This window comes from Mustela lutreola, chromosome X (assembly GCF_030435805.1).
Source record: "Mustela lutreola isolate mMusLut2 chromosome X, mMusLut2.pri, whole genome shotgun sequence".
Taxonomy (NCBI): Eukaryota; Metazoa; Chordata; class Mammalia; order Carnivora; family Mustelidae; genus Mustela; species Mustela lutreola.
In genome coordinates, this window is record NC_081308.1 from 5,332,870 (window position 1) to 5,348,922 (window position 16,053).

At 44.2% G+C, this 16,053-nt stretch overlaps 1 protein-coding gene across 1 annotated transcript in view; it reads right to left on the reverse strand.

Annotated features, from left to right (window-relative positions):
* The window catches only part of ANOS1 (anosmin 1), a 171,356-nt gene that overhangs the window by 12,910 nt on the left and 142,393 nt on the right, over positions 1 to 16,053 (reverse strand). Inside the window, exon 9 of the mRNA XM_059157399.1 lies at positions 11,276 to 11,422. Coding sequence (XP_059013382.1) covers positions 11,276 to 11,422 — 147 coding nt within the window. The remainder of the gene's footprint in view (positions 1 to 11,275; positions 11,423 to 16,053) is intronic.

Genomic DNA, 16,053 nt, shown 5'->3' on the forward strand with positions numbered 1-16,053 from the left:
AATGGAAGTGACAGGAAAGCCTCGTGACAACACTGAAATCAGACAGACGAGACTTTAAAACACAGACCGTCGCAGGAGACAGAGAAGGACACTACGTAATCATAATGGGAGCAGTCCGACAAGATCTAACACGTGTAAATACTTATGCACCCGTGTGGGAGTGTACAACTCCATAAAAGCAGTTAATAACAAGCAAAAAGGAAGTAATCCATGATAACACAACAGTAGGGGACTTGACCGCCGCACCGCATCAACGGACCGATCACCGAAGCAGGAAATCAGCAAGGAAACAGTGGCTCTGAATGAGACATCAGACCAGAAAGATCTGATATACTCAGAACTTTCCACCCTACAACAGCAGAATATACATTCTCCTCAAGTGCACATGGGACCGTCTCCAGAGCAGATCACTTCTTATGCCACAATATTAGTCTCAACAAATTAAAAAAGGTTAAGTCCTACTATGCATCTTTCCGAACCACAACACTTGGAAACTAGAAATCAACCACAAGAAAAAGTCTATAAAAAATACAAATACATGTACATCACATAACATGCTACTGAATAATGACTGGGTCACCCCAAAAATCGAAGAGAAAATAAAAAAAAATACATGGAGACATATGAAAATGAAAATACAAGGCTCAGAATCTTTGGAATCCATTAAAAGCTGTTTTAAGAGGGAAGCTTATAGCAGCAGAGGCCTACCTCAAGAATCAATCTGACCAACCTTACACCTGAAGAAGCTAAAAGAAGAACAAACAAAACCCAAACTGTTTTAAGAATGAAGTAATAAAGATCAGAGCAGAAATAAGTGAACGAGAAACCAAAAATACAATACAACAGATCAATGAAACCAGAAGCGGGTTCTCTGTAAGTAGCAACAGAACTGATACACCTTTAGCCAGAGTCAGGAGAGAGACGGGGGTGGGGGGGGGGGGGGACTCCAACAAAGTCAGATACGAAACAGGAGTCATAGGAACCAAATCCACAGCCACAGAGGATTATCAGAGAATATTATGGAAAATTAAATGCCAACAAATTAGACAACCTAAAAGAAATGGATAAATTCTTCAAAACATATACCTCCCAAAACTGAATCAGGAAGGAAGAGAAAATATGAACAGACTGGTTATCATTACTAAGAGTAACAAAAAAAGTCCCAACGAACACAAGTCCAGGTCCAGACAACTTCACAGGCAAATTTTACTAAACATTTAAAGAAGAGGAGTTAATACCTATTCTTCTGAAACTATTCCAAAACATAGGAGGAAACCTTCCAAATTCATTGTATAATGCCAGCACTGCCCTGATACCAAAACCAGATAAAGAAACTACCAAAATTAAAAAAAAAAAAAGGAACTACAGACCAATATCCCTGATGAAGATAGATGTAAAAATCCTCAGCAAAATATCAACAAATAAAATTCAACAATAATGATTAACAAAGTCATTCTCCATCATCGTATAGGATTTACTCCTGGGATGCAAGGGTAGTTCAGTATTTGCAGGTCAGTCATATTGTGTGATGTGATACATCAACAAGAGAAAGGACAGAAACCATATGATCATTTCAAGAGATGTAAAAAAAGCAGCTGATAAAGTACAACATCTGCTTACAGTAAAAACCCCCAACAAAGTAGGTTTAGAGAGAACATACCTGAACATAATACAGGCCATCTATGAAAAACACACAGCTAGCACTACACTCGGTGGTGGAAAACTGAGAGCTTTTCTCCTAAGGTCAGAAATAAGACAAGGATGTCCACTCTCATCACTTTTACTCAACATGATAGTGGAAGTCAAAGCCACAGCAGTCAGACAAGAAAAAGAAATAAAATGCACCCACACTGTAAGAAACAAGTAAAACTTTCACTATTTGCAGATGACAGGATACTATATATAGATAAACCTAAAATTTCCCCCCAAAACTAATAGAACTGATCAGTTCAGTAAAATCACAGGATATGAAACCAATATCTTAAAATCTGTTGCATTTCCATACACCAATACCACCATAGCAGAGAAATTAAGAAAACAATCCTATGAACAATTGTACCAAAAATAATAAAATACCTAAGAATAAACTTAAGGAAGTAAAAGACCTGTACTTGGAAAACTATAGAACACTGATGAGAGAAATTGAAGGGGTGCCGGGATGAGCATGGTAGAGCATGTGACTCCTGATTTTACTGTCAAACCCAATGTTAGAAAGAAGGAGACAGAGAAAGAGAGAAAGAAAGAAAAAACTATAGAGGACACAAACAGATGGAAGGCTATTCCCGTGTATCTAAATTAAATACTAAAATAATTAAATATTAAATATTCCTATAATATTTAAACATATTATTAAAATGCCCATTGTACCCAGAGCAAATACACATTCAAATCAATCCCTATCAAAGTAGCATGTTTTCCAAAAATGCTCAAAAGAACATTTTTCACAGAGCTAAAACAAACAATCCTAAAGTTTGTATGGAACCACAAAAGAGTCTGAGTGGCCAAAGCAATCTTGAGCACAACTGGAGGTATCTCAATCTTAGATATCAAGTCACACCTGAAAGCTATAGTAATTAACACAGTATGGTTCTGCCCATAAAAACAGACACAAAGATGAGAGGAACAGAATGGGGAGAACCCAGAAATGAACCCACGATTATGGTCATTCCTCTTTCACAAAGGAGGCAAGAATATGCAATGGGAAGATGTGTCTTCAACAGATGGTTCTGGGAGAACTGAACAGGGACACACACAAAAGAAACAGGACCACTTTCTTATATCCTGCACAAATAGAAGTCCAAAATGGATTGAAGACCTACATGTAAGACCCAAAACCATAGAACTCCTCCAAGGAGCACAGGCAGTAATTTCTCTGACCTCAGCCCTAGCAGCGTTTTTCCTGAATACAACTTCTGAGGCAACGTAAGCAAAAGCAAAAATAAATTATTGGGATTTTGTCAAAATTAAAGTTTCTGGACAGTGAAGGAAATCAGTCACCGGAACTAAAACACAGCCTACTGAATGGGAGAAGATGTTTACAAATGATATATCCAATAAAGGGTTAATCTCCAAAATATATTAAAAACTTATCAAACTGAACACCCCAAGCTCCAAGAGCCCAGTTAAAAAATAGGCAGAACATATGAAGAGACATTTCTCCAAAGAAAACCTACAGACGGCCGACAGACCCATGGAAAGAGGCTCAGCATCAGGGAGATACAAATCAGAACTGTGCGCTCCCACCTCGCACCTGTCAGAATGGCTAAAATAAAAACCAGAGGAAACAAGTGTTGGCAAGGATTGGAGAAAAAGGAACTCTCATGTACTGTTGGTGGGAATGCAAACTGGTGCAACCAGTGTGGAAAACAGGACGGAGGCTCCTCAAATAATTAGAATTACCTCATGATCCAGTAATTTCAGTGCTGGGTATTTACCCAAAGAACACCAAGACACAGAATCAGAAAGCCATATGCGCCCCTACGTTTGCAGCAGCGTTATTTACAACAGCCCAATTCTGGAAGCCGCCCAAGTGTCCATCCGTCGATGACCGGATAAAGAAGATGTGGTGTCTACACACAATGGAATATTATTCAGCTGCAGAAAAGAAGGAAATGCTGGTGCTTGCAACACCAACCATGGATCTAGAGAGTATGATGCTGAGTGAGTTGTCAGAGAAAGACAAATACCATATGATTTCACTCACTCGATGTGGGATTTAAAAGTCAAGAGAAACAAGCAAAGGGAAGAAGAGACAAAACCATGACACAGACTCAACTCTGGAGAACCGGTGGTTCCCACAGGAGGGAGTGGGGTGTTGTAAAATACGGGAAGGTGATGGACACAACACTCATGGTGAACACTGAGTAGTACACGGGATTGTTGGACCACTGCACTGTCGTCAGAGCCTAACATGACACTGCACCGGAATGAAAATAAAATACAAAAACGCTAATTCAGAACGATACGTGCACCCCGAAAGAACTGTTAAATCACTCAGTTGTACCCCTGGAAGGGTAGGGCACCGTATGTTCATCATACTGGATTCTTTTTCCAAATGCAGACCACAAAATGCCCACCCTTGTGTTAGTTGGGTTCTAACTCCTTTCTGCAAATATCCATGTATTTATACAAATATCCATGTATCTATACAAATATCCGTGTAACTCATTTATACAAATGTCCTGTCCTCTTTAGCTTCATCTTGGCAATTATGAAAACCCTGCAAGTCTGTATTTAGGAGATGACTTCAGGACCCCATCTATGACCAGAATATGAAAAACAGCATCTTCAAGTCAAACGTTTCCTGGGGGGGATACATATGAAAATTCTCTTCTAAGTGCCTGTGTTGCTGTGGTTCTCGAACTGAAGTTCTCCCTTCCGCAGATGAATTATAATGCACTTGAGAAGTTTTTAAATATGGAAATCTGCTTTCGGTGTGCCTCAACTGTGATTTGAAAACTAGATGTATCTCATCTGTTTCTCAAATATAATTAACTCACAGTGCCTGGCGTACATTCAAGGCTGCCAAAAAATATTTTAAGGATTGATTTATTATAGAGAGGGAAACTCAGAACGAGGGAGCATGAGCAAAGGGGGCAGAGGGGAGAGGAAGAGAGAATCGCAGGAGGACTCCCCACTCTCCGTGGGAGCTGAGCCGGACATGGGGCTCAGTCCCTGGACCCTGAGATCATAACCCGAGTCCAAACCAGGAGTCGGAGGCCCCACTGACTGCATGGTCCAGGTGCTATATAAGGCTGTACATTTTTTAATGGAATGTTCATCTCTAAATTCCAAAAGTCGAATGCTCAAGCGTGCTGGGTGGTTGAAATCAGAGCTCTGAGAGAGGGAGACCATCTGGGAGCGCCGCAGGATAGCCGCCACAGTAAAGACGGGAAGTCCCAGCACCGGCAGCCCCGCACAGCACTCGGGAACGCATCGGAAAATGCCACTTCCCCGGGGCAGGGATTTCCGTTCTTTGCAGCATCTCCAACACCGGAAATAGCACCTGGTATGCAGTAGGTGCTCAATCAGTATCAGCGGAATGACATCCTTTCACAAACTGATGTCTTCTTCTCTCTTCGTTTGTAAAAATGCTTTCGTCCGACAGACTTTCGGATTTTGTACAATTTTGTAAAAGAGAAAACTCAAACACCTACTTGGCAGAAGGCATTTCTACTCAAAGTGGAAGTAGGAATGTTTTCTCTCTCGTTTTGAGCTAATTTTTCACATTTCTGGAGTGCAAACACGAAGTCTAAACCAAGGAGCCTGAGAGAATCAAGTGTGGATTTTGTTGCCACACAGTAAAACGGAACTGTTGTCTGAAGAATAATAAAATTGCTAATTAATAAAAGTAGCCAATTTTTTATTCCTTTTAGGGCTGCAGATTCATTCTTGAGGGTATGTCTTTCCTTCGAGAGCATTCACTGTTACACCCCAGCGACACAGGCACTCTGTTGGGCTAACACATGATGTTTGAGTCATTTCCCTTAGAAATAATATGCTCTGTCATCATAAATAATAATAATAGTAATAATAAAGGATGCTCTCCTTTTGGGAAATTTCAAGGAAACTGAACAGATTTGTGCTTGTGAGTTCCTAGCTCCAAGTCCAAAACCAACATGCTGGCCAGCCTCGCTTTTTTAGGAAATGTGACAGATATCTAGAAACCCATTTCTACTTACAGTTTTATCTTGACTAGTAAACAAGATTCTCATCTACTCTGATCTGTCACAAGCATTCAGGTTTTTTAAGGTTTTCAACCCAGTGGATCCACTGGTGGAAATTAGTTATGATTCAAGAATATTCTCAGAATTTTTTTTCCTATTTTAATATTGTTTTTCATTTTTATTTTTATTATGATCATTTAGCCAACGTACAGTACATCATTAGGTTTCGATGTAGTGTTCAAAAAGCATTTGAGATGGGTCTTGCAAGTTGCATAAGAGGCCCACAGTAAATGATTTTACAGAGTCAAAAAGACCAAAAAAGCCAGAGAAAGATCTCACATTCACATTCTACCCAGAATTCGTGAACAGTGGGACCATCTGTTGACTTAAAAGGGGTCTCGTCTCCTACGTGTGCAGTAGTTATGAACAGCACACGCTCCATCACTGTTTCGGGAAACTCGGGTTTGGGATACTGTAGGTCCTATGGTGCCTGCCCAACGGGCTTCTGGAAGAGAACAGATGTGCAAGAGTCTGGAACTCCTGCTGTGTCCCCCGCTGGCTTTTAGACGTTCATTTGGCTTTCACATTACCATCCGAAGGGACATAGGATGGATAGAATTTAAGGAAAAGGGCTTATTAGAAAAAAAGACATCTCTAGGGATGGCGTGACTTGTTCTCGGTCCCTAAGGGGCCGTGTAACCTACGTGGAAAGTGACCTCCCCGGGCAGACGCCAACGGCAAAGTCACTGCCGCCCCGGCAGGCGTTCCAGTTCAACCCAGGTGTCGACCACAGAACGAAGTCCTGAGCTGTATGGGAGTATTAACCATTTCCTGCCGCAGACAGAGGGCAGTGGTGGTTAATCCCACTTCATCTGCCAAGCGGAATGCTTAGGAATGCTTAGAACTCCTCGCATTTGGGTTGCAAATCAATCACGAGACCGTTTGTGAAAGCATCATACCTCCTTGTCTGCAAAGGAAGAAAACAGAGCTGGTCCTAAAGCCCCAAGAAGTGCCTAGCTCAGAGGCGCTCACCCTGCTTCCTAGCGTCCTGTTTCCCCTCGGCTCGTGGGCCAGCCTTCAGGGCTCCACCTACAGGAAACCCCGTAAGAACCCTGACATTTCTGGGGTGATTACTTTGTGCTGGGCACTGTCCCCAAGCACTCGGTATGTGTACTGTCATTTAATTCCCACAACAAACCTACGACACAGTCTATCACTTTCCCTTTAGATCATCATGTTAATACAATAAAGAAGAAAAAGTCCTTGACCTTCTCATTACTTTCAAGAATATGTGATAAAACTGCACATGAATCCGTGAGAAAAACACTGCAGATAACAGCAATGGGATGGGGCACCTGGGGGCGCAGTCAGTTCAGCGTCTGCCTTCAGCTCACGTCATGATCCCAGGGTCCTGGGACTGAGCCCCGTGCTGGGCTCCATGTTCAGCTGGGAGTCGGCTTCTCCCTCTGCCCCTCCCTGACTCACACATACTCTCTCTCTGAAATAAATAAAATCTTAAAAAAAGAAAAAGCAGTAGGGGATTTTGTTCATCTGGTGAAGTATGTCTACTGACATCACGCCTGGGGTTAGTGTGCTCAATGACCTTATTGTGCAAATCCAATCATGGTAGATAAGTACATCCAGTCATCACGCTGGGCACCTCAAATATGCACCATGTTCTAGAGCAATTCTAGTCCATAAAGCTGGGGAAGGTAAAAGCAGCAGATACTTGTATATGGACATAAAATCTGTTATGTCCACTTGCACACGTTGTGTTCATGCACACACGCACACAGGTCCCATGACATCACTCACCACCCCCGTGAGATGGGCACCGTTACTCCCTCTTTACAGATGAGAAACTGATGTGCTGAGTGGTGAGTGATTTGCCCGACACCACACGTTGGTGAGTGGTTCGCCTGGGCTTTTACACAAAATATATCTCAGTGTAAAGACCGTGTTCTTAAACTCCATGTTATTGTGGCTCAAATAGTAGTTTACAAGCATGCAGTGTTTTACATATAATAATTCCTAACAGATATTTAGAAAACTGACTTTCCTCAGCCATGAATACCATTAACCTGTTTCCATGTAATCAGAAGGACTAGTAAATCTTCAACCACGTAACCAAGAGGAAGAAAAGAAAGCAGCACTTCTGCTTCATCTCCGCTTTGAACAAACACAAATGAGGAGTCAAAAATAAAAAACAGACGTCACCCCTGCAGGGATCACTCCTCCGGCGTCGTCCCGCACTGAACATCACAGCCGGCGTTACAGCAAGGGACAGAAGGAGAGGTCCAGGTCTGGGAAGGAAAATATCACATTCTCCTTATGCGCATGCTACACGGTAGCTTTTATGGAAAAATGGGAAAGAATCATCACAGGAAATGCAGTGAGCAAGGGAATAGAACAAGAGAGTCCGATTCACCATCAAGACATTGAAAGAGGATGTCTATGTCTGTAGGACAGCCACAGTTAGGAAACAAAACTGAGGAAAAGTACACATGTTTGGAATGGGACCGCAATAAACACAAACACCTTAGAATAATCCTAATAGAACTATTATAGCCTCTGCATTACACATTATAAATCACTGTTAAGAGAAAACTTTAAAAAACGGAAGAAAGTGATACGTCAAGTGTCGGGATTTTTAAGATGTGAATTCTCAGTCGTGACCATATGTTGACTGTAATCTCAACAGAGATCTCACAAGGTTTCTGTGGGCACTGACAGATTAATATAAACACTGATATAAAAGCACAAAGGACCGAAAACAGTCAAGACAACTTGATAATGAAGTAAAAACTAAAGAACTATGATTAAAAATATTTACAGATTCACAGTAGTTAAGACAACGTGGCAATGCCAGAAAGTTGCAGAGGGGGAAACGCCAAATGACTCCAGAGAAAGTCGAACAGATAAGATGCCCATACGTGGGAGGTAGGGCCGGGGCAGCAGCCCGCAGTTCAACAAAGGCTGCTCTGTCAGCTCTGCTGCAGCTCAGGAGGGCCGGAAGCGTAAAGGAGCAGTGAGCTCCACACGTAAACTCAGTTCCAGGCGGAAGACAGCCCCAGAGAGAAGGGGGAAGCGGTCCAAGATTCAGGACGTGAGGGGAGGATCTGTGTGACCCTGTGTAAGCAAAGATCCTCAACCAGGGTCTCTCACCCAGAGAAACAAAATGATGAATGGGTCCCCTCTACAACACAGAAGCACTGAGGAAGGAAGGAAGGATGGATCGGTCACACAAGGAGAAAACGCTGAAACCAGGGAACCGGCAGGTGACACCTATACTCAACATGTAAAGGCCTCTTGCAGGACAAACAGCGCGGCTGAAGAGCTTAAAAATGCAGACAGAACGGAGCCATCGAGACACAGGTCCCAGAACTGCTCAACTCAAAAAGATGGAAACTCCACTGGGGACGATCGTGCCCTGAGAGTGGGAATGGAAGTTGCAACCTCTGTTAGAAAGTGTCATGTCTTCCAAAGCTCTGCATGCTCCAATCACCCAGGGTCCCCCTCGTCCGGGAGAACATGTGCATCAAAGACCTGTGTTCAACGGCAGCCCTGTGCTGCAGGGGCCCCCACCGGGGCAAACCGAATCCCCAGCCCTGGCTAAAAAGAGCCATCGGTGGAGCTCCACACGGAGCAAGGGCAGACCAGCCCTGCATGAAGTATGGCTTCCCCAACAGAATGAGGTCATTTCCCGCTCCCTGGATCTCATGCACCCGAGAGGCCCAACGTGCACGGTATGGTTCTGAGTGATAAACATTTCAAATATCAGCAAGACAGATCTTCAAGTTTACAAGTCACAACAGGAATGGTTGCTCTTGTATGGTTAAGAAGTATTCTCAATGCTTATGGTTGTATTTCATTATACGTTCATGTTTTCATGCTCTTGTATGCTTAAGAAGTCTTCTCAATGCGTACATTTGTATTTCATACTATATTTATAGTTTCAATATTAATGTTTTACGACTGATACAGTTCTAATCTAAAGTCAGTAAACATAATAGATCAAATAAATTTTGTAATTTAATAATTATCCTAAAACTTATTATGTTTACAAATAGGGATATACATGAATGAATAACTTTTAATAAATAATACTGAATAAATTGAATTTAGTTTTAATTAATGTAGGAGAGTAATTAGACATTAATATTAATTGTAATATTATTTTGGCTACAGAATGGATGTCAGCAGCTTAGAAAAAATTCTGGAACAAAAAGAACTCCAGCACTAATATTCCCTTTTTTTTTTTTTTTTTTTTTTGCTCATGTAGGTTCCATGATCAGCATGGATCCCAACGTGGGGCTTGAATTCACAACCCTGAGACCAAGACCTGAGCTGAGATCAAGAGTCAGACGCTCAACCAACTGAGCCACCCAGGTGGCCCTCCAACACCAACGTTCTATGTAACAGTGTTCTTCGGAAGAACTGTTAAAAGTGAACTCTTGAAACAATCTGTCTTTCCTGTATTTCCAAAGGCATACGAGTGGTAGACATGGAAATGTACATCAAATAATTCCAAAAATACTAGTTCGATAATATACACAGAAATCTTACGAATAAAGAAAACCAAAGAAAATGAATTTATTTTAAAGACAGCTATTCAAATACAAACTCAAAACAGAATTAATTCCAAGGGTAAATCTGGCTTGCAGTATTAATTGTAAAATGGAAATTCTGAAGACACCCGGGAGTTTTGCTGTAGTGGGATGATGGTGTGTTAGGATATTGTGGTGTGTCCGTACCCAGAAGTGAGTTAAACAGGGAACAGAAATACAGGATAGTGCAGAATGCTCCTACATTATATGAAAATGTGTACTTTTTACATACATATATGGACCTGTGTGTGTGTGTATAAAACAACTGAAGGAAGAACAGAAGTGTAGGAAAATTTTGAAAAGACATCTGCCAAAATACTGTTTCTAGGAGACCATACTGAAATAAGTGACTTCTTCCTCTATTTCCCAAATTATTTGGGTTGTGTGTCTTTTTTTAAACAACAAACTCATTTAGAACAAAACTTTATAGAGCAGAATAATGAGTGTTTTGAGTGTCTTGGAGACAGGACTGGCCTTCTGGGAAAGCAGTGAAGCCAGGCTAACATCCCTGAGATGAGAAAATGCAACCAGCTGACCAACGGTGCTGATTTCTAAACACGGTATGGGTTCCTGGGAGAGAAGCAGCAGCTCACTTAGACTTCACAGCAGCAGGAATTTAAAATAAATAAATAATAATAATAAAAAGGATCTAAATATTCTGTTTGGGTTTCTGTTTCCCTTAATGTCACCCCCATGGCAGGGCGCCTGGGTGGCTCAGTCAGTGAAGCATTTGCCTCTTGGTTTCAGCTCAGGTCATGATCTTAAGGTCGTGAGATCCACCCCCACACCGGGCTCTGTCCTCAGCATGGAATCTGCTTGAGATTCTCTCTCTCTCTCTCTGCCCTCCCCTGCCTCATGTTCTCTCTGTAAAATAAGTAAATCTTAAAAAAACAAAAAACAAAAACTATTCACACCATGGTTCAACCCTGACTCTTTCACTAGCCCCCTGGTGTCACGGGACCCCTTACACAGATAACAAGTTGTCAGAGAGCATTTGCGTACCTTCGGTCTTTTTCCAGTAGACCTTCACCTGAAGTTGGTTGTCTTGATAGAAGGGGGCTCCAATTTCCAGGAGCCGCGTGGGCCGTCGTCGTTGGAAAGGCGGCTGCACGTGTGTCACGCTCTTTCCCGTTTTCCCAAGTTGCTCTTCTGCAACAGAGTAGAACACTGTGATTTCCTGGTCAAAAGTAATCTGTTATCAGTACACAGTCGCCGGGTGGGACAGCTGCTCTGACTTAAAAAAGAGATGTGAATGGTATTTCTCCTTTTATGTATTTTTTGTAGTTGTAAAGAAAATAAGTGAAATGCCATGAAAATACCACGTGGTCTCAATAGCCAAACTGTAGAAAGAGCCTAGATGTCCATCAACAGATGAATGGATCAAGAAGATATGGTATATATACACAATGGAATACTATGCAGCCATCCAAAGAAATGAAATCTTGCCGTTTGCAATGACGTGGATGGAACTAGAGGGTATTATGCTAAGCAAAATGAGTCAGTCAGAGAAAGAAATTATGCTATGATCTCACCGATATGAGGAATTTGAGAAACAAGACAGAGGATCATAGAGGAAGAGAGGAAAAAAGGAAACAAGACAAAACCAGAGACGGAAACAAACCATAAGAGACTCTTAATCTCAGGAAAAAACTGAGGGCTGCTGGGGGCTGGGGTGAGGGAGAGGGTGGCTGGGTGATGGACACTGGGGAGGGTATGTGCTATGGTGAGTGCTGTGAAGTGTGTAAGCCTGATGATTCACAGACCTGTACCCCTGAAACAAGTGATATGTTCTATGTTAATAAAAAAAAAAAAAAAAAAAAAAACACGTGGCCTGAGAACAATACAGAGAGCTCTTCCTGGACATACCAGCATTATATATCAATGCCCAGACAGGCCCTACATGTTCAATCGACTTTTTACATGAAATACTAAGGGTCAGCAAATGCAATGCAATGACACCTCAGACGGGGAGTGGAGCTGAAGGGTGCATTCATCCGTTCATCCATTCGCTCCTTGTTTCTTGTCAGTACTTAGTGACCACTTCCCAAGTGTCTGGCAGTGAGCCAGAGACTGCAGATACAAAGCTTGTGCTTCGGGAGTGGACACACGTGCGAGTGATCCCACACACAGTAGAGGGTGTTCCCAAAGGCTCACGCACAGGGCAGGGCATAGTCAGGCGGGAGCACAAGGAGGAGAGAAGGTGGTGTTTGCATCTCACAAGCAGCTGGTGCCTATGCTTTGGAAAAGCAGACAAAGGGTGTTTGTGGAAACGAGTTACAAGAAGAGGCTCAGACGGCTGCAGTAGGATGCTTTAGGAAAGACGAGATGGGTCCGTACGCATATTCACCGCTATTTCTTAACATGACTTTCCCCACTGTCAGTGTAACACTGCGTTTACCGTGTACTTGTTGCAAAGCAACGACGATGTAAACGTGATTCAGAATGACCCCAAGCTCAGATGTCCCACATGCAGTGGCACCCAGAAAAAGTCTCTAATCAAGACACCAGGAAACATTCCTCCGAATGAGGTGATTCAAAATGTGATTTCTACCACCCTAGGCCAGGCCACTTCTTCCCCGTCACGGTTTCATGGCGCAACCGGCTTTGCTTTTACCGTTCTTTTCGTTTTCCTGTTTTGATGCAGTCGCAGGTCTGTGCCATTCTTAATTCCTACAGTATGTCAGGCTCCTTCGTCACTAGGTTCCAGACCCCGTTCGCTCAGAATGCACTGGCTGGCTCTCCTTGTCCGTGTGGGGTACGACACTCTGTCCGTCCATCCGTCGTCCCCACCTGTCTGCTCTGCATGACTATCTCTATTCTTACCGTCGTCCTACGAAACGGAGCAGGGTCAACCAGCTGTGAGCTGGACGGCGAACGTTTTGGCTTTGGGGCCTGCGCAGTCCTACCCCAGTCCTCAGCTCTCCCGATGGCTCAAAAGCAGTCACAGACGATTTGCAAACACGGGGTGTGGCCGTGGGCCGCTACCGTCTTATTTACAAAACCAGGCGGTGGGCCAGATGTGGCCCACGGGCCACCGTGCGCAGACCCCCGAGAAAGTGACGTCAGCCTGCACATATTCAAAACAAAAACCATGGGGTTCAAAAACACTAAGAAGAGTGTCCAGTTCCACGCAGGTGCGGCCGCGGCGACAGGGAGCTGTAACCCCAGCGCCGTCTTCCATCAGGTTCCCGCTCTCCATGCATCATGGGCCACTTCCGTTCGCGGAGCCAGGCCATTAGCTACAGGGTTTTGTAATAAGGATCTCAGAACTCCCCACTGACCTCACAACTCTCCCTTACCCAATGCCTAGTTTGGGAAGCAGCATGGTTAGAAACTCCACCAAACTTTCTGCTTTCTGAGTCCCAGGAGCCCCGGGGAGGAGACCAGGCGGAGCGGCACGTAAGGTCCACTGATAGGAACCTTTCCCGACAGGTCCGTGAGGGAAGACGGGAGCCTGGGGAAGGTGCGGGGAACCTGCAGTGACCGCCCACCACTCCTCACACCAGTACACGCCCAGGATCACCTACACGATTCAGAGGGAAGGGACACTTACGCTACTCAGGTTCTAACGTACCACGTTGTGCTTTAGACAGTTGAAATAAATGTTTGCATTCCTAAGAACATTTGTGAGGCTCTAGTCTTCTGCACCCAAATCCAGTGTGTATACTGGGGGTTTATCACATCACTGACCAGGCTCAGACCCCCGCGGGGTGTCCTACAGTTCAGCTCAGGTCTGACACTGTGTACCCTAAGACGGCATCAGATCCCGTACAGACACCGTCCATGTCGGTGGGGGGTGTCCCCCTCTGACACCATCTACACCATCTACCTGTACATGACATCGGATCCCTATGGACACTGTCCCCGTGTGGGGGGGTGTCCCCCTCTGACACCGTGTGCCCTAAGACAACATCTGATTGCCTACAGACACTGTCCACATCAGGAGGTGTCCCCCTCTGACACCGTCTACACCATCTAGGTGTAGACGGCACCAGCTCTTCCCGAATAAGGGCTCGATCCTATAGGACTGTGCCGCACTTCGGACACTCGTCACCATTCTAGGTTGTCACCTGTGACTCTTCACTACCTGCTATCGAGTGGAGGTTTCAACCACTAACTCCGTGGGTTCGATTACTTTGCTAGAGTGGCTCACAGAACTCAGAACCATTTCCTCACTACGTTACCTCCCAGTTGATTATAAAAAGCTGTACATCAGGATGAGCCCGGTGAGGAGATGCTGTCAGGTCCGGGAGAAGGGCTTCTGCGCCTGCTGAGGACCAAACTCATTCTGCTTAATACAAACCACAGCCTCACCGGCTCCCTCGTGAGAGGCGCTGGGTCACCCCCCAGTGAGAACCAGCAGCGCAGAGAGCTTGGAGCACACACACGGGCTGGGCCCAGACAGAGAACCTACAGGGCTCTCGGGCAAAACTCATCCCTTTCCTGATTACCACGTTCGTCAAGAATCCTGCTGGTCACAGCAAAAGTATCTGTTAACTCGTAACTAAGGACTTAACGATTTTCACAAATGAACTTATGGTTTGTGAAACCCCTTTAGTAATCTGTGACTTTGGGAATTTGCCAGAGAATAAGCAAATGTGTCGATACTGTGGCTAATCTCTACGTGAATTTTGCCTTTGTACTTTATTATGTCCTACACACAGTTTTGTTTTCCATTACCTACACGTAAGGATGCAGTTTTCTGTATCTCAAGATGGAAATGTGGTTGCTTTACTGAGAGGCACAGACGCCTAGGGTTGCCGAGCCCCACGCCACTCGGAAAGGACAGAGACAGGGGCTCCGTGCTAGGAGCATGGCCCTGGTTCTGAGCGCCAGTCCTGCTCTGTCACTATCAAATCCAAATGCACTAAAGTCATGTCTACGTGTTGTGAAAAGATCGGAGGTCTGACGGATACTCTATCAGTCCCAAAAGTGAGACAACGGAACGAGTTCGCTATTTTTCCAAATGTCAAAATTCTGATTAATTTTAACAGATCAAGAGCCTCAGCGTATTTCCTCTCGGCTCCATTTTTGTTATGAAAAACTAGAAGAAAACCCCAGTTGCCTCACGCAGCTGGAAAAACCTGTGCAATCTGTCGACCGTGGAAAAGGTCCTCCTGCCTCCAAAAAGCAAGCTGCATTTCCAGCCACGAGTGTCAGTTCCTTCCTCCTCGAGGGGCCCTTTTCTGATACGACGTGAGCAGTCCGCTTCTGCTTCCGTGGAAATTTTTGTCACTGAAACGCCTAGTGGCCCGCAGACCTGGGAAAAGGTCCCTCAGAAAGTAATCGACATGCTGGCATTTACTACTCTCTTTCCTATAAGATGTCATTCCCCTGGCTTATACCAAAAAGTTGTAATTACTCGTTATTTCTCCTTGGTCTGCGATGAAATTCACAGTGTTCTTATAGAAGTCATACGCTAGGGGCACCTGGGTGGCTCAGTCCAAATCGTTTGCCTTCAGCTCAGGTCATGATCTCAGGGCCCCGGGATCGAGTCCCACATCAGTCTCCCTGGTCAGCGGGGAGCCTGCTTCTCCCTCTGCCTCTGCAGCTCCCTCTGCTTCATTCTCTCTTTCTCTGTCAAATCAATAAATATTTTTAAAAGGAAGAAGAGTCCTATCCTAACCTTCATGAGATTGCATTTCAACACGAGTATGGGACATCCTGACAAACATTCAGCTATGTCCCTCCCAGTCCCTGATGAAGCCTGTCTCTTCCACAGGACACCCTGAGACCGAACGACATGCGTCAGGCCAGGTCATCTGAACGATTCGGTTTCT